Here is a 12945-nt window from a genome sequence, read left to right as displayed (position 1 = left end):
GGTATTTACCGAGTTTGAATTCCTGGGATCTATCTTTGGTGTGGAAAAACAAACCTAGAACACTTCAAACAAATGGGGGCTTAATATGAAGCGTTGTACATCTTTTTTTTTTCTTTTCATTTAATACATGTGTCCCATGGACATAAGTCTATTGTAATGACTTGTTTGTATTTCAGAGGATAAAACAGTCCCATACACCTAGAAAGAATCCAAAACATACTCAGGAGAATTGAGGAGTAAGTGCCGGAAGTGTATATGGAGATCAGCCAGTCAGGAAAATGAGAACCCTAAGGGTGGGGAAACAGAGGGAAGTATGAACTGGATGGCCCAACCTTCGAAGGGTTGGGATTACAGGCATGTACCACGCCCGGTTTGGAGCTTTATACAGCAATCGGTTATGCCTAAAAGTGAAAGGTTCCATGGAGACGCACAGTGAAAGAACGAAGAAGAAATGGACTCACATACAGTCAAACTCTACGATGATCCTAACTATAACATTCTCAATGGATTGTATGTGTAACTACCGATCGACTGAAGTGATATTTGCCAGTCGCAGGGTCTCAAAGGATGAAAAGAGCCCATCATTTGGTAAACTGTGTAAAGTTAGTGCTGGCAATGCTAATTATTGGTTCGCACTAGTGGATCAACGCACTTTTTTTGTTGTTATTTTCAAAAAGTCTTACTGATAATTGCACACTTGGCTGCGTGTTGCACTCGCAGTTCAGGAAGTAGCTTCAGACCCTGAGGGCGTTTGCTAAGTGTTGGGGCTCCGCCGCTTCTGCCCCCGCAGAAACTTTCAGGGGAGCCGTCTCCGAGACTACCCAAGGACAACGTCGGAACACCTGTAGGGAGTGGGGCGCGGGGAGACGTTGCGCATGCGCGCTAGAGCGCGCAGGCGCAGCCCGGCTTTTTCCGGATCGCCCAGCGCTCGCACCTACTCCGTACCTCCCGTCCCGCCTCCTGATGCGGAGGAAGGATGCGATAGGGCACACTTGTTGCCCATCAGACCAGTCTCAGTTCTTCTCCCTACAATTGGCAGCCTGGGAAAAGGCCAGTCTGTCGGCGGCGGCTTACTCCTTAGAGACCTGGCGCCACCGCGGAAGCCGCGATTGGCGGACGCCCGGGACCGCGACTGCTCACTTCCGGCGCCGGCGACGACTCTGCCCGCTCGGGCGCTCTCAGCCTCCCCCGCCCTTCCACCATGGCCGCCTCTGTGTGGTGTGGGGAAAAGCTGGTCCTTCCATAGCGCTTCTGCCGCATCCGCACCCGCTAGGGGCCGGATCCCAAGGAACTGCGTTTCCCAACCCCGCCGGGAAGGTTTCCCACCCCCACTTCAGGGCCAGGACTCCTTTCCACACCTCGAGAGGCAGAAACTTAGTGTTTCCCCTCCTTTCAGGATAAGAAGCCAGAGGGTTCCCGGTCCACTTCTGCAAGGGTGGCAGCCTTGCCCACCTCCTGCAGGTTACAGACTCTTAAGTCTACCGTGCTTCTGCGCTAAGGCTTTGCCCCAGCACGGCCACTCCAGAGGGAGCATCTAGAGAACCCGCGCCTTCCCCCTCCGCAGGACAGGAGGCAAGAGTGCGGAAAGCCGGGCCTGTGGCCTCCTTCCCACTTGTTCCTCTTGCTCCTTGTCCTTGGCAAGCCAGAGTTCTCCATTTCTAGGACTTAACACTCGTCCACCCCCTTGACCTCTTCCGGTCTCCTGGCTGCAGCCATGGAGTTACAGAAGGGAAAGGGGACCGTAGCAGCTGCTGCATCAGGAGCAGCGGGAGGTGGAGGAGGAGGAGCGGGAGCAGGAGCCCCAGGAGGGGGGAGGCTGCTACTTTCAACCAGTTTGGATGCCAAGGATGAGTTAGAGGAGGTATGTGTGTGGGGTGGGGAAGGGAGCTAAGGAATTGGGTTGAGGGATGCTGGAGCGGATATGGGGTGGGGGTGGGGAGAAGAGGCCTTCAAGTTTTTTCCAAGGCAGAAACATTGCTCTGGCTTCCTGCTTCTGGAGGAAAAGTGTGGGTCAATTTCCTGGACAGGTTGCCCTAGTAACAGCTGCCGCTATTATGAAAATGTGTGAGGGGCGTTGGTTACAGAAGGGATGTAGCATCCCTATTTACCAAAGTTATTTTCATTCCTTCCCATATACACACTAATAGTCATCTAGAATATCCACCCTATTTGAGTGTGTTAAGTTGAAAAGTATATACGTGTTGACAGGCAGGTGTGAAGTTTAGCAACTTCCTACGGACTTGGCCCCTCTTCTTAGGTAGCATCATTGACTGTGTGTGGATACAGTGGGCAGTGGTTTTAACCAGGCATTTAGAGTGAGTAGGTAGTGTCTAGTTTGCTACAGTCAGCCGTAGTAGAGGGGTGAGCCAGGATATAGGACTGCTTTCTTCAGAACCAGAGAGTAAACACAAAAAATGGAGAGAGCAAGGACATGAGTGAGGAGTCTTGTTCCTCCTCCTTTCCCTCACTTCTCACCCTGTCCTTGACTAGCAAGAGATGACCCAGCGATCCCCTCCTACTACACACACAGGAAGACTTAGGATGTACTACAGAGCTGAGGCGTGATCGCTGGACTGTGCAAAGCCTAATGCATTCATTTCAGTGTCTAGGGATGGGAAGGAAACCAACAGGCCCTGGCTCTTCACGGGCTCGGCTGTAGTGAATTCCTTTACCAGATGCTGGAGTCGCAGGTTAAACTCAGAGTTAAATAACGTTAGATTGCCAGCTGTGGAGGCTCATGTAACCCTAGCTCTAGGAGGGCTGAGTCAGGAAGATTCTATGTGTGTGGGGGGGGGGGGGGATGTGTGTGTGTCAGAGAGAGAGAGTTAGGGTGTGTGTGTGGTGAGTTCTAGGCTAGCCCTGGGCATCATTAACAAGAACCTGGCCTCTAGAAACAAAAGACAGAAGAAAAGAAACTATGTATGTTAGGTCACAAGCTTTGTGGCCCAGCACTCGAGGCAGAGGCAGGTGGCTCTCTGTGGGACTGAGTCCAGCCTGGTCTACCTAGCAAGCTTTAGGATGGCCAGATCAACCATAGACAGACTCTGTCTCAAAAAAAGAGGTGAACTTGAATCAACGTGGCCTTATAGCGACTTTGTTGCTTACCCCCCAGCAGATTCACTGTATAATTCTATGTGCATTTGGAGAAAACTTGCTATCTTTTTTAATCAACTAAGATAGGCAATTCCAACAATCCAAAGAGGCTGAGGGAAGAAGTGTGTGCATATGATATATGTGAGGGAAAGTGTGGGGGAAGTGTGTATGCTGTGTGTGTATGATGTGTGTGGGAAGTGTGTATGGCGTGTGTGGGAAGTGTGTATGGTGTGTGTGGGAAGTGTGTATGATGTGTGTGGTGTGTGTGTGTGGAAGTGTGTATGATGTGTGTGGTGTGTGGGGGGGAGTGTGTATGATGTGTGTGGTGTGTGTGTGGAAGTGTGTATGATGTGTGTGGTGTGTGTGTGGCAGTGTGTATGATGTGTGTGGTGTGTGTGTGGGGAGTGTGCATGCTGAAATGTGCACACAGGTCAGAGGATATCTTTATGGAGTTGGTTCTCTCCCTCCACTCTTTACAGACTTGGTTACAGGATTGAATTCAGCTCTCCAGGCTCGCACAGCAAGCCTCTTTATCTGCTGAACCTCTCCCCAGCCCTGTATTATTTTTTGAGATAATTTTTTTGGAAGGGGAGTTGGGTTTTGGAGACAGGGTTTCTCTGTGTAGTCCTAGCTGTCCAAGAACTCACTCTGTAGACCAGGCTGGCCTCAAACTCAGAGATCTGCCTGCCTCTGCCTCCCAAGTGCTGTGATTAAAGGCGTGCGCCACCATCGCCTGGGTAGGTCTGGAACTTATCACCAGTTTGACTGTCAAGTGTTGAGCATGGTGTGTTAGCACTGGAGCTTTAGGAGGGGAGAAGTCAGTAGGTGACTGGCCACTGTTGATCCCTCCACCAGAGCAAGGTTGGATGAGAGTCTGTTGATTCCCATCCTTACTCCTACAGGACGCAGGTACAGATTCTTTTTCTGGGCAGTAGGTGATCTGGCTGGGGGAGATCATGAGCAAGGAAGCCTTTATGTTCATTCTCGCTTACTTAGACTCAGAACGAACTTTTAGCTTCCTAGGGAGAAATGGGAGGGTTTGTTTTCTCCTTTCTGATCTCTTTTATGGTGTGGATGCCTCCAGTATGTCTCAGGCTCCCTCGTCCACATTTTCTTTGCCCTTTGTCCTTTGCGTCTTAGTTTCCAGCAAGTCTTGCTACACTAGCACCCCCCCCCATGGGTGTGGTTCTGTTATCCCTGCTAGGCCATCGTGTCTGAGGGCCAGGCTTGCTGGCCTCTTCTTCCTCTGTGCCTCCCCACAGATCTTTGCACACAGAAGTTATCAACACCTTCTGTTGACCAACTGACCTCTGCTCATTCTGACTTGGTTATTTTCCATCGTAGGCCTACCAGTGGCCCAGGAAAATGGGTCAGCTTTTTGACTCTGTGCTTAAAGTGTGCTGAGTCTGATAGGAAAATGGGAGGAGGACGTAAGGTGTGCCACCTAGAAGTTTATCGTCCAAAGACAAAGTATCACGTCACCAGAAGTCCTGCAAAAATAGATGAGGGTGGTGAAGGCGTGGGCATAGTTGGGCATGATTAGCAAAGGCCACTCACAGTCTGCAGTGGGATGCACTCAGGACCATCCTGGGCAGGACTGTGACTCTGCTCTCCTGGGAGTGTTTGCTGTATCCTTTCTTCTCGTTGGCCCTGTTCCTCCCTTTGAAGACTGAAGTCTTCTTTCCCATCCCCATCCTAGTTTGGGAGGGAGGGAGATAAAAATAGTGGCAGAGGTTGGAGGAGTTCAGAACGTGTAGTTCCTGGTCTCATGAGGCTTCCCAGTCCTGGCTCTTCCTTTGCCAGGGAAGGCAGGCCAAGAGCAGGAGCTGTGGCCCAGAGAAATCAGAATATCTTTAAGATAGGTCTCAGAATTATGTTTGTCAAAATAGAGGTGTGTCCCCACCATGTTTACTCTGAGAGATAACTCAGCCTCTCTGAGAAATGTCCATGGGCTGACCTTTGAGTCATTTAAAATTTTTTTCTCCCTTAAATCATCATTTTACATATCCTTGACTGTAGAATATAGGTCATTCCTTGGACTCTGTAGGGTATTTGTCCTAGGTCCCTGGGAGGATACCGGAGTCTGTCCTCTCTGTGTACACCGGTAGCAAAGGCTGTACTAGGAACCCAGCACAGTCAGTCCCTTCTTGTTGATGTGGGTTCTTAGAAATTGTGCAGGTGGGTTCACATTTTCCTTTCCTGAAGACAGCAGAATGAGTGTTTCTAGGCTACTCACCTTCTATAAGGGAGCTGTGCACTGTACACTTAGCAGAGTATCTCCTCTCATCAGGCCCAGGACAGAGAAATGGGGTGCGTACATCTCTAACTCCTACCTCCCGCTTCAGGTGTCTACTGAGAAGCTGGAAGGCTCCCCTCCCTTCCCCGTGCCATCCACTGCTGTTGTCAGGTGGTTTCAGTACGAGAAGAATGAGTTCCAGAGATCCTGGAGATGATAAATATTTACTCATCTCTGAGGTGCTGTCATAGAGAGCTTATTCTGAACAGAGCCATCCTGCCAGCAATTGCTGGCAGCTGTGTGTGTGATTTCATCTTTTCTGAGGACCTTCAGAGACTAGGGGGAAAGGATACTGTTACCCAATTATACATCTGCTTTCCTGTGGCCTTTGAGGAGAGTGGTCCTTTTTTGTTTTGTTTTTGCGACAGGGTTTCTCTACATAGCCCTGGCTGTCCTGAAACTTGCTCCGTAGACCAGACTGGCCTCAGACTCACAGATCAGCCTGCCTCTGCCTCCCAGTGGCTAGGATTAAAGGTGCTCACCACCACACCCAGCTGAGGAGAGAGTCCTTTTGTCACTCCGAATGATTCCTGGTTATTTCTTTTTGTTTGCTTATTTGTCTTTGGTTTGTTTTAAACAGGCTGTCTTTGAACTTCTGATGAGGTTACAGATAATGTACCACCAGGAGCAGTTTTAGATAAAAGTTTTCTTCTGAACCTCTGTTGTCTTAAAATGAATGTGTCTACCCATTCAAATTCTGGACTCCACTTTCTACAGCCTTCATAGGGCCTCCCTGTTTCAAGAGGCCACTTTTCTTGACTGGGTAGTGTCCTGTAGTCAGGCCTCTGATCAGAGCTTAGAACATGGGGGAGGAGCCTAGAGAAACTTTGCTCAACCCAAAGCCTCGTGAATGTTAAACCACACCGAGACACTTAGCCAGTGCGTAGGGCCTTGGAGTGGGATTTGCAGACTCTTGGTTTTGGATCCATTACGCCTCCTCCCTTCTCTTTGCTATGTTCTCATGCACACACTCTGTTTTGTTTTCTTTTTTTCAAGATAGTGTTTCTCTTTTAACCCTGGCAGTCCTGAGATTCGCTCTGGCCTCAAACTCTTTGAGATCTACCTGCCTCTGCCTCCCGAGTACTGGGATAAAAGCATGCACCACCACCGCCTAGTGATTCCTCTGTTCTCTTAACGGCAAAATAAGAGAAGCCTTTCACAAGTTGGGAAATTATCCATGTCCTGTGGCAGAGGATTTGGTTTTCAGGAACCTTTAAGGACATAACATGAGAAGTAGTGGCAGGGACTAGCAAGATGGCTGACTGTGGAGTAAAAGTTACTTGCTGTGACCCCCCCTGATGGTGGAAGATTGCTGACTCCCATGAGCTGACCTCTGGTCTACACACTGTGCCCACACGCACACCCCCCACATACAAGTAAATAAGTGGAATTTAAATCTTAAACAAAGAAATGGCAGGAGATTGGAGCCAGGTCTTCAAGGTTAGATTTGTGCAATTGCTGAGCTTCACAAATAGCACAGATTCTAATTAACTGAGATCGTGTGCATGGTGCAACTTCATGATACAGCCGTTATCTCTGGGCTTTTGTTTGCTTTGTTTTTTTTTTTTTCCCCCAGATAAAACCAGGGTTTACAGAGGCTCAGCCAAGAGCCTCGGCCTGGCTAGCAAGGACCAGTTCAGTCCATACTCACTTCCCAGTGGCTTCTGTTGCTGGGCTGCTGCTTGGCTTCCCTTTGGTGATTCGACAAAGATGTGTCTATATTTGATATGAGCAGTGTGTGGAGCTTTAGGTTGCTGCTGCTCACCATCTCCCTTCACTCTGAAGCTGCAGTTAACTTAGGCTGGAGACAGGGTGCCAGCAAGACTTAACCATTGGCTAGGTTGATCTCCAGTCCCTGGTGACAGGGACAAGGTTTTTTTTTTTTTTTTTTTTTAAATATTTATTTATTTATTATGTATACAATGTTCTGCCTACACGTACCCCTGCAGGCCAGAAGAGGGCACCAGGCCTCATTACAGATGGTTGTGAGCCACCATGTGGTTGCTGGGAATTGAACTCAGGACCTTTGAAAGAGCAGGCAATGCTCTTAACCACTGAGCCATCTCTCCAGCCCCAGGGACAAGGTTTGATAAGAGAGGAAGCCCAGCCTCAGGTTTTCCTTCCACACTTTTCTTATACAGGAGCAAAATTGGGTGATAATGGCTCCCAGAGCTCATGGGTCAGCTTCCATGTGACCACACAGTCCCTTTTCACACGTATGTCCTTGCTGTTTATTAAGGCTGAACCTGCTGGTCTGCCCTGATTTGAAGCTAGGCCTGCTGTCAGAGTGGCGGATGTCACACCCAGGCAGTCTTAGGTTTGGACCCATCAGAACACAAGTCTACCCTTTGTTACCTTAAACTCTTTTCCAAGATTTAATATTATTGCTGGGCATGGTTGGGAACGCTGTTAATCCCAGCACTCAGGAAGCAGAATGAGTGGATCTCTGAGTTCAAGGCCAGTCTTGTCTAAATTGTGAGTTCCAGGACAGCCAGGACTGCACAAAGAAACCCTGTAAGAAAAAAACCAAAAGCAACAAAAAAGGTTTATTAATAGTATATTGTTTTGTTTTTGAGACAGGGTCTTACTTTGTAGACCGAGCTATTCTGGAACTTAAGATTTATTTTTATTGCCGGGCGATGGTGGCGCACGCCTTTAATCCCAGCACTCGGGAGGCAGAGGCAGGCGGATCTCTGAGTTTGAGGCCAGCCTGGTCTACAGAGCTAGTTCCAGGACAGGCTCCAAAGCCACAGAGAAACCCTGTCTCGAAAAACCAAAAACAAAAAAAAAAAAAAAAAAGATTTATTTTTATTTTATGCGTATGAGTGTTTTGCCTTCATGGCTGCTGTCTACATTGTGTCGGTGCAGGGAAGTGAACCTGCGTCCTCAACAAAAGCAGCCAGATTGCTAAACTGCTGAGCCAGGTCTTCAGTCCCATCGCTTTGGGCTCTTACCAGGGTGGACACAGATAACCTCTGTCTTTTCTGTTCACCTTTCTCGTGGTGTTTGTCATAGCCGCAGAACGTGGCCAGCAGGATCGTAGTCATTATTACTGCTGTGCTTTTTCTTTGCAGCTTAGGGCTCGACCCAGGTTGTTTTGGGTTCCTTTGTTTGGTTTTTCAAGAGCGTTGCTCTTAGTAAAAGCTCTGGCTGTGCTGGAACTTGTTTTGTAAACCAGTTGAACTCACAGAGATCCTTCTGCCTCTGCCTCCCAAGTGTTGGGATTAAAGGTATGTGTCATCACTGCCTGGCGCTTAGGGTTTGTTGTTGTTCTTTTTTGTTTCTTTTGATGTTGTGAGATGGCGTCTCACATAACTCAGGCTGTCTTGAATGCTTTGTAGCAAAAAATGACCTTGCAGTCCTTATGCTCTTGCCTGAAGGATGATCCCCCATGCATTGCTGTACCAACTCAGTGTTTTGTTCCTACATTGTTGTTACTGTTTCTTTTCGTACACAGTCTCACTTTGGTGGTCCAGCTGGCAGTCCTCGTGCTTTTGTCCTGAGTGCTGGGCTAACAGGTGTCACCACCACACCCAGCTCCCTCACAGGTGCTCACATGTTAGTCTCACTGCTGAGCTACAGCCTTAAATTTCTCCTTTTGTTCATTTTCTCTTTATATACTTTTTCCCCTTCTTTTTTTTTTTTTTTTTTTTGGGGGATTTTTTTCGAGACAGGCTTTCTCTGTAGTTTTTGGTGCCTGTCCTGGAACTAGCTCTTGTAGACCAGGCTGGCCTCGAACTCACAGAGATCTGCCTGCCTCTGCCTCCCGAGTGCTGGGATTAAAGGTATGCGCCACCACCGCCCGGCCTTTTTCCCCTTTCTTTCTTTCTTTTTTTTTTTTGGAGATAGGGTTTCTTTACTTAACCCTGAACTCAGAGAGATTCACTTGCCTCTGCCTCCCAAATGCTGAAACTAAGAGCATGCACAACCTTTATGTTTTAAATTCTTTTTATAAAGTTGGCTTGCTCAGTTCAGAAATGAAAACAAGTCCCATACCTTATGTTTGACTGTTAGGAGTCTTAGGTTTTTGGTAACTTTAAAATTTAAAGAAAAATTATACAAAATTTTGCTATGCAGCCCAGGCTGACCTTGAACTCAAAATCCCCCTGCCTTCTTGAGTACCCAGATCACAGGTGTGCACTTTCATGTTTGTTCATTTATTTTTGGACAGACTGTGTTACTAGGTTGTTCTTAACGCCTGGGCTCAAGTAATCCTCCCATCCCAGCCTCCTAGTTACCTGGGACTACAGCCAACACCACTTACCTGACTTTCCTAGTCTTAGAGGCAAACGGTGTCAGTTTGCCTCACTGTGCCTTTGGTGACATCCTCCAGGCTGTCCTCCGTGTGCTATTTTCCTGTGAAAGTTGGTATTGTTAATTTTTTTTTTTTTTTTTTTTTTTTTTTTTTTTTTTTTTTTTTTTTTTTTTTTTTTGGTTTTTCGAGACAGGGTTTCTCTGTGGTTTTTGGAGCCTATCCTGGAACTAGCTCTGTAGACCAGGCTGGTCTCGAACTCACAAAGATCCGCCTGCCTCTGCCTCCCGAGTGCTGGGATTAAAGGCGTGCGCCACCACCGCCCGGCGGTATTGTTAATTTTTATGACTTTGTCCTTCCTGGAGGTGTTGTCCACTAGCTGTAGTAGGCGGTGGTGTTGCTGGCCAGAGTCGGCTGTTACTGCTGCTGTTCTCACAGTTGTGAGAACATTCGACATGATGTGCAGCGTGTTTCTTTTTTAAGCAATAGCAGAAGAATGATCAAGCTTGAAGTGTTAAAATGTTTTGGGTGAGAAGTACTTCATAGGCTGTGTTATAACGCACTCCCCACTTGTTTCCATCCCTCCCCACAGAGGTTGGAAAGGTGTATGAGTATTGTGACGTCGATGACCACTGGTGTGTCTGAGCGAGAAGCCAACGATGCCCTCAACGCTTATGTGAGTACCATGTCCTTAATCCGTTCTGCTTGGGGAATCTCTGAGATGCAGACCGGAAGGAGGAAAGATGGTGGCCAGGATTTAAGGGACTGAATTCATATCTTGGTTCCTAAAGTGAGGTTTTACTCTCCCACTAGGATAGTTTATTTCTTGGAGCCTTTTTTTCTGAGATCAGGCCAGCATCATACTCAGGGTCCTGCCTCAGCCTCCCAAGTACGTGATCACAGCTTATGCTATCTTGCCTGACTTATATAACAACTCAGTGTTTGACCAGGTGGCTCAGTCGGTCTAAGGCTTTGCACGCATCCCCAACAGTCTTGAGTTCTCATTTCTGGATTCTACAGGATGGCGAGAGAGGATTGGCTCTCAAGAATAGTCCTCTGATTTTCTTTGACAATCTGTAAACTTTTATTTATTTAGACTTGGTCTCAGCCCTGGCTCACCTGGAACTTGATGTGTAGATTGTGCTGGCTGAACTTAGAGAGATCTGCCTATGTCTGTTTCTCAAGTACTGGCATTAAAGGCGTGTGCCAAACCGAGAGAGAGAGAGAGAGAGAGAGAGAGAGAGAGCGAGCGAGCGCCAGGCAGTGGTGGCGCTTTAATCCCAACATTTGGAAGGCAGAGGCAGACTGATCTTTGAGTTTGAGGCCAGCCTGGTCTATAGAGCGAGTTCCAGGACAGAGAGGGATACACAGAGTAACCCTGTTTCTGAAAACAAAAAGGCATATGCCACTATACCTGGCAAAAATTTTTTCAAGATTTAAAAAAAAAAATATTGACTCAAGGGACCAACAATATGGTTCAGCAGATAGTGATTCCTGCTGTCAAGTGTGATAGCGTGTTTGTTCCCTGGGGCCCACATGGTGGAAGGTGAGAAGTCACACTAGCAAATCTTCCTCTGACCTCTGTATGCTTCATCATGTATGTGTGCACGCGTGACACACACAAGTTTTTAAATGAAAGAAATGCTTGTCTTATAATTTCTTTGCAAATCTTTGGCTGCCTGGAACTCACTGTGTAAACCAGGCTAGCCTCGAACTCAGAGATCCTCCTGCCTCTGCCTCCCGAGTGCCGGGATTAAAGCCGTGTGCTACCACCACCTGGCCTACAAATCCTTCTTACATGTGTTTTATCTTTTTCCTCTTTGTAAATCTGTGCAGTTAAAATAATTTTAACTAGCTCATGTGAGGAATTTATATAGCAGCGATATACAAGGTTGCTTACAAAGATCAGGGTATTTGTCTCCAGGTTTCACTGCCTGAGTCCAGTCCCTGAGAGCCACCTCCTCCAAGTTGTCCTGGACCTCCATGGGCATGCTGTGACATTGTGTGTGCACACACACACACCACAGAAATTAATTAATTAATGAAAAAGAATTTAGGTAATGTGGGTAGGTTGATGGCTCAGTCAAGCATGGCAGTCTGAGCTTGGGTCCTTGGTTATCTCTAAAAAGAGAGGCAACACATACATGTAACAGTAGCCTGGGAATGAGGTGTGGTGGGTACAGCTGGATTCCTCAAGCTCATTGGCTGGCCAGCGTAGCCAAATCTGTGAGCTTCATATTTAGTGAGAAACCTTATTTCAGAAGCTACAGGTAGAGATTGAGTGAGGAAAATACCCAACATCTACCTCAGGCCTCCTTGAACATATGCATACAACACACATGTATAACACACATATTATCTTCTGTATGCGTGTATAACACACATATTTCCTTATGTATGTGTGTATAACACACATATTTCCTTATGTATGCATGTATAACACACATATTTCCTTATGTATGTATAACACATATTACCTTATGTATATATGGTGTTATATATGTGAAAATTTAAATAGTGAAATATGTGTGAAGATGCTGTAGTAAATCCTATTGCTTTGTATGTTAACTGAAAAAAATACTTTAAATAATAGTTGCTGGGCAGTGGTAGCACACGACTTTAATCCCAGCACTCAGGAGGCAGAGGCAGGCAGATCTCTGAGTTCGAAGCCAGACTGGTCTCCAGAGCTCATTCTAGGACAGGCTCCAAAGCTACATAGAGAAACCCTATCTTGAAAAAACAAAAATAGGGCTAGAGAGATGGCTCAGTGGTTAAGAGCACTGACTGCTCTTCCAGAGGACCCAGGTTCAATTCCCAGCACCCACATGGCAGCTCACAACTGTCTGAAGATCCAGTTGCAGGGGATCTGACACCTTCACACCAATACATATAAAATAAAGTTAAATGGACCATAAAAAAAATTAAAAAAAAAGAAAAACCCAAAATAAATAAATAAATAATAGTTGAAAATAATTTAGAGGGCTCTTACAGAGTCAATATTTAGATATTACTTGTGAATTATCAGGAATCATCATTGCTGTGCTGAAGTGCCAGAGGTTCTGTGCTTGCACTTCCTACATGTGAGTGACAGCTAATTGTTTCCTCTCTTCCCTCCCAGGTGTGCAAAGGACCCCCCCAGCACGAGGAGATCTGTCTAGGCCTGTTTACTCTTGTCCTCACTGAGCCTGCCCAAGCCCAGAAGGTAAGCCTCTCTTCCCTGGGTCCTGATGAATCTGTGGGACCTTTACCCTTTAACTGAAGTTGCACCACATTCTAGACAAGAGCTTCATCACCTTCTCCAAAT

At 47.0% G+C, this 12945-nt stretch overlaps 1 protein-coding gene across 1 annotated transcript in view; it reads left to right on the top strand.

Annotated features, from left to right (window-relative positions):
- Positions 1–1061: 1061 nt before the first annotated feature.
- Ints3 (integrator complex subunit 3) overlaps positions 1062–12945 on the top strand; it is a 41766-nt gene continuing 29882 nt past the window's right edge. Inside the window, exons 1-3 of the mRNA XM_041656324.1 lie at positions 1062–1861; positions 10234–10317; positions 12760–12843. Coding sequence (XP_041512258.1) covers positions 1715–1861; positions 10234–10317; positions 12760–12843 — 315 coding nt within the window. The 5' untranslated portion in view covers positions 1062–1714. The remainder of the gene's footprint in view (positions 1862–10233; positions 10318–12759; positions 12844–12945) is intronic.

The sequence above is a fragment of the Microtus oregoni genome, unplaced genomic scaffold, assembly GCF_018167655.1.
Source record: "Microtus oregoni isolate MIOR12 unplaced genomic scaffold, Mior012 000007F_ref0000211, whole genome shotgun sequence".
Taxonomy (NCBI): Eukaryota; Metazoa; Chordata; class Mammalia; order Rodentia; family Cricetidae; genus Microtus; species Microtus oregoni.
The sequence above is the reverse complement of the archived record's forward strand: the minus strand, read 5'-3'. Positions and strand labels throughout refer to the sequence as shown.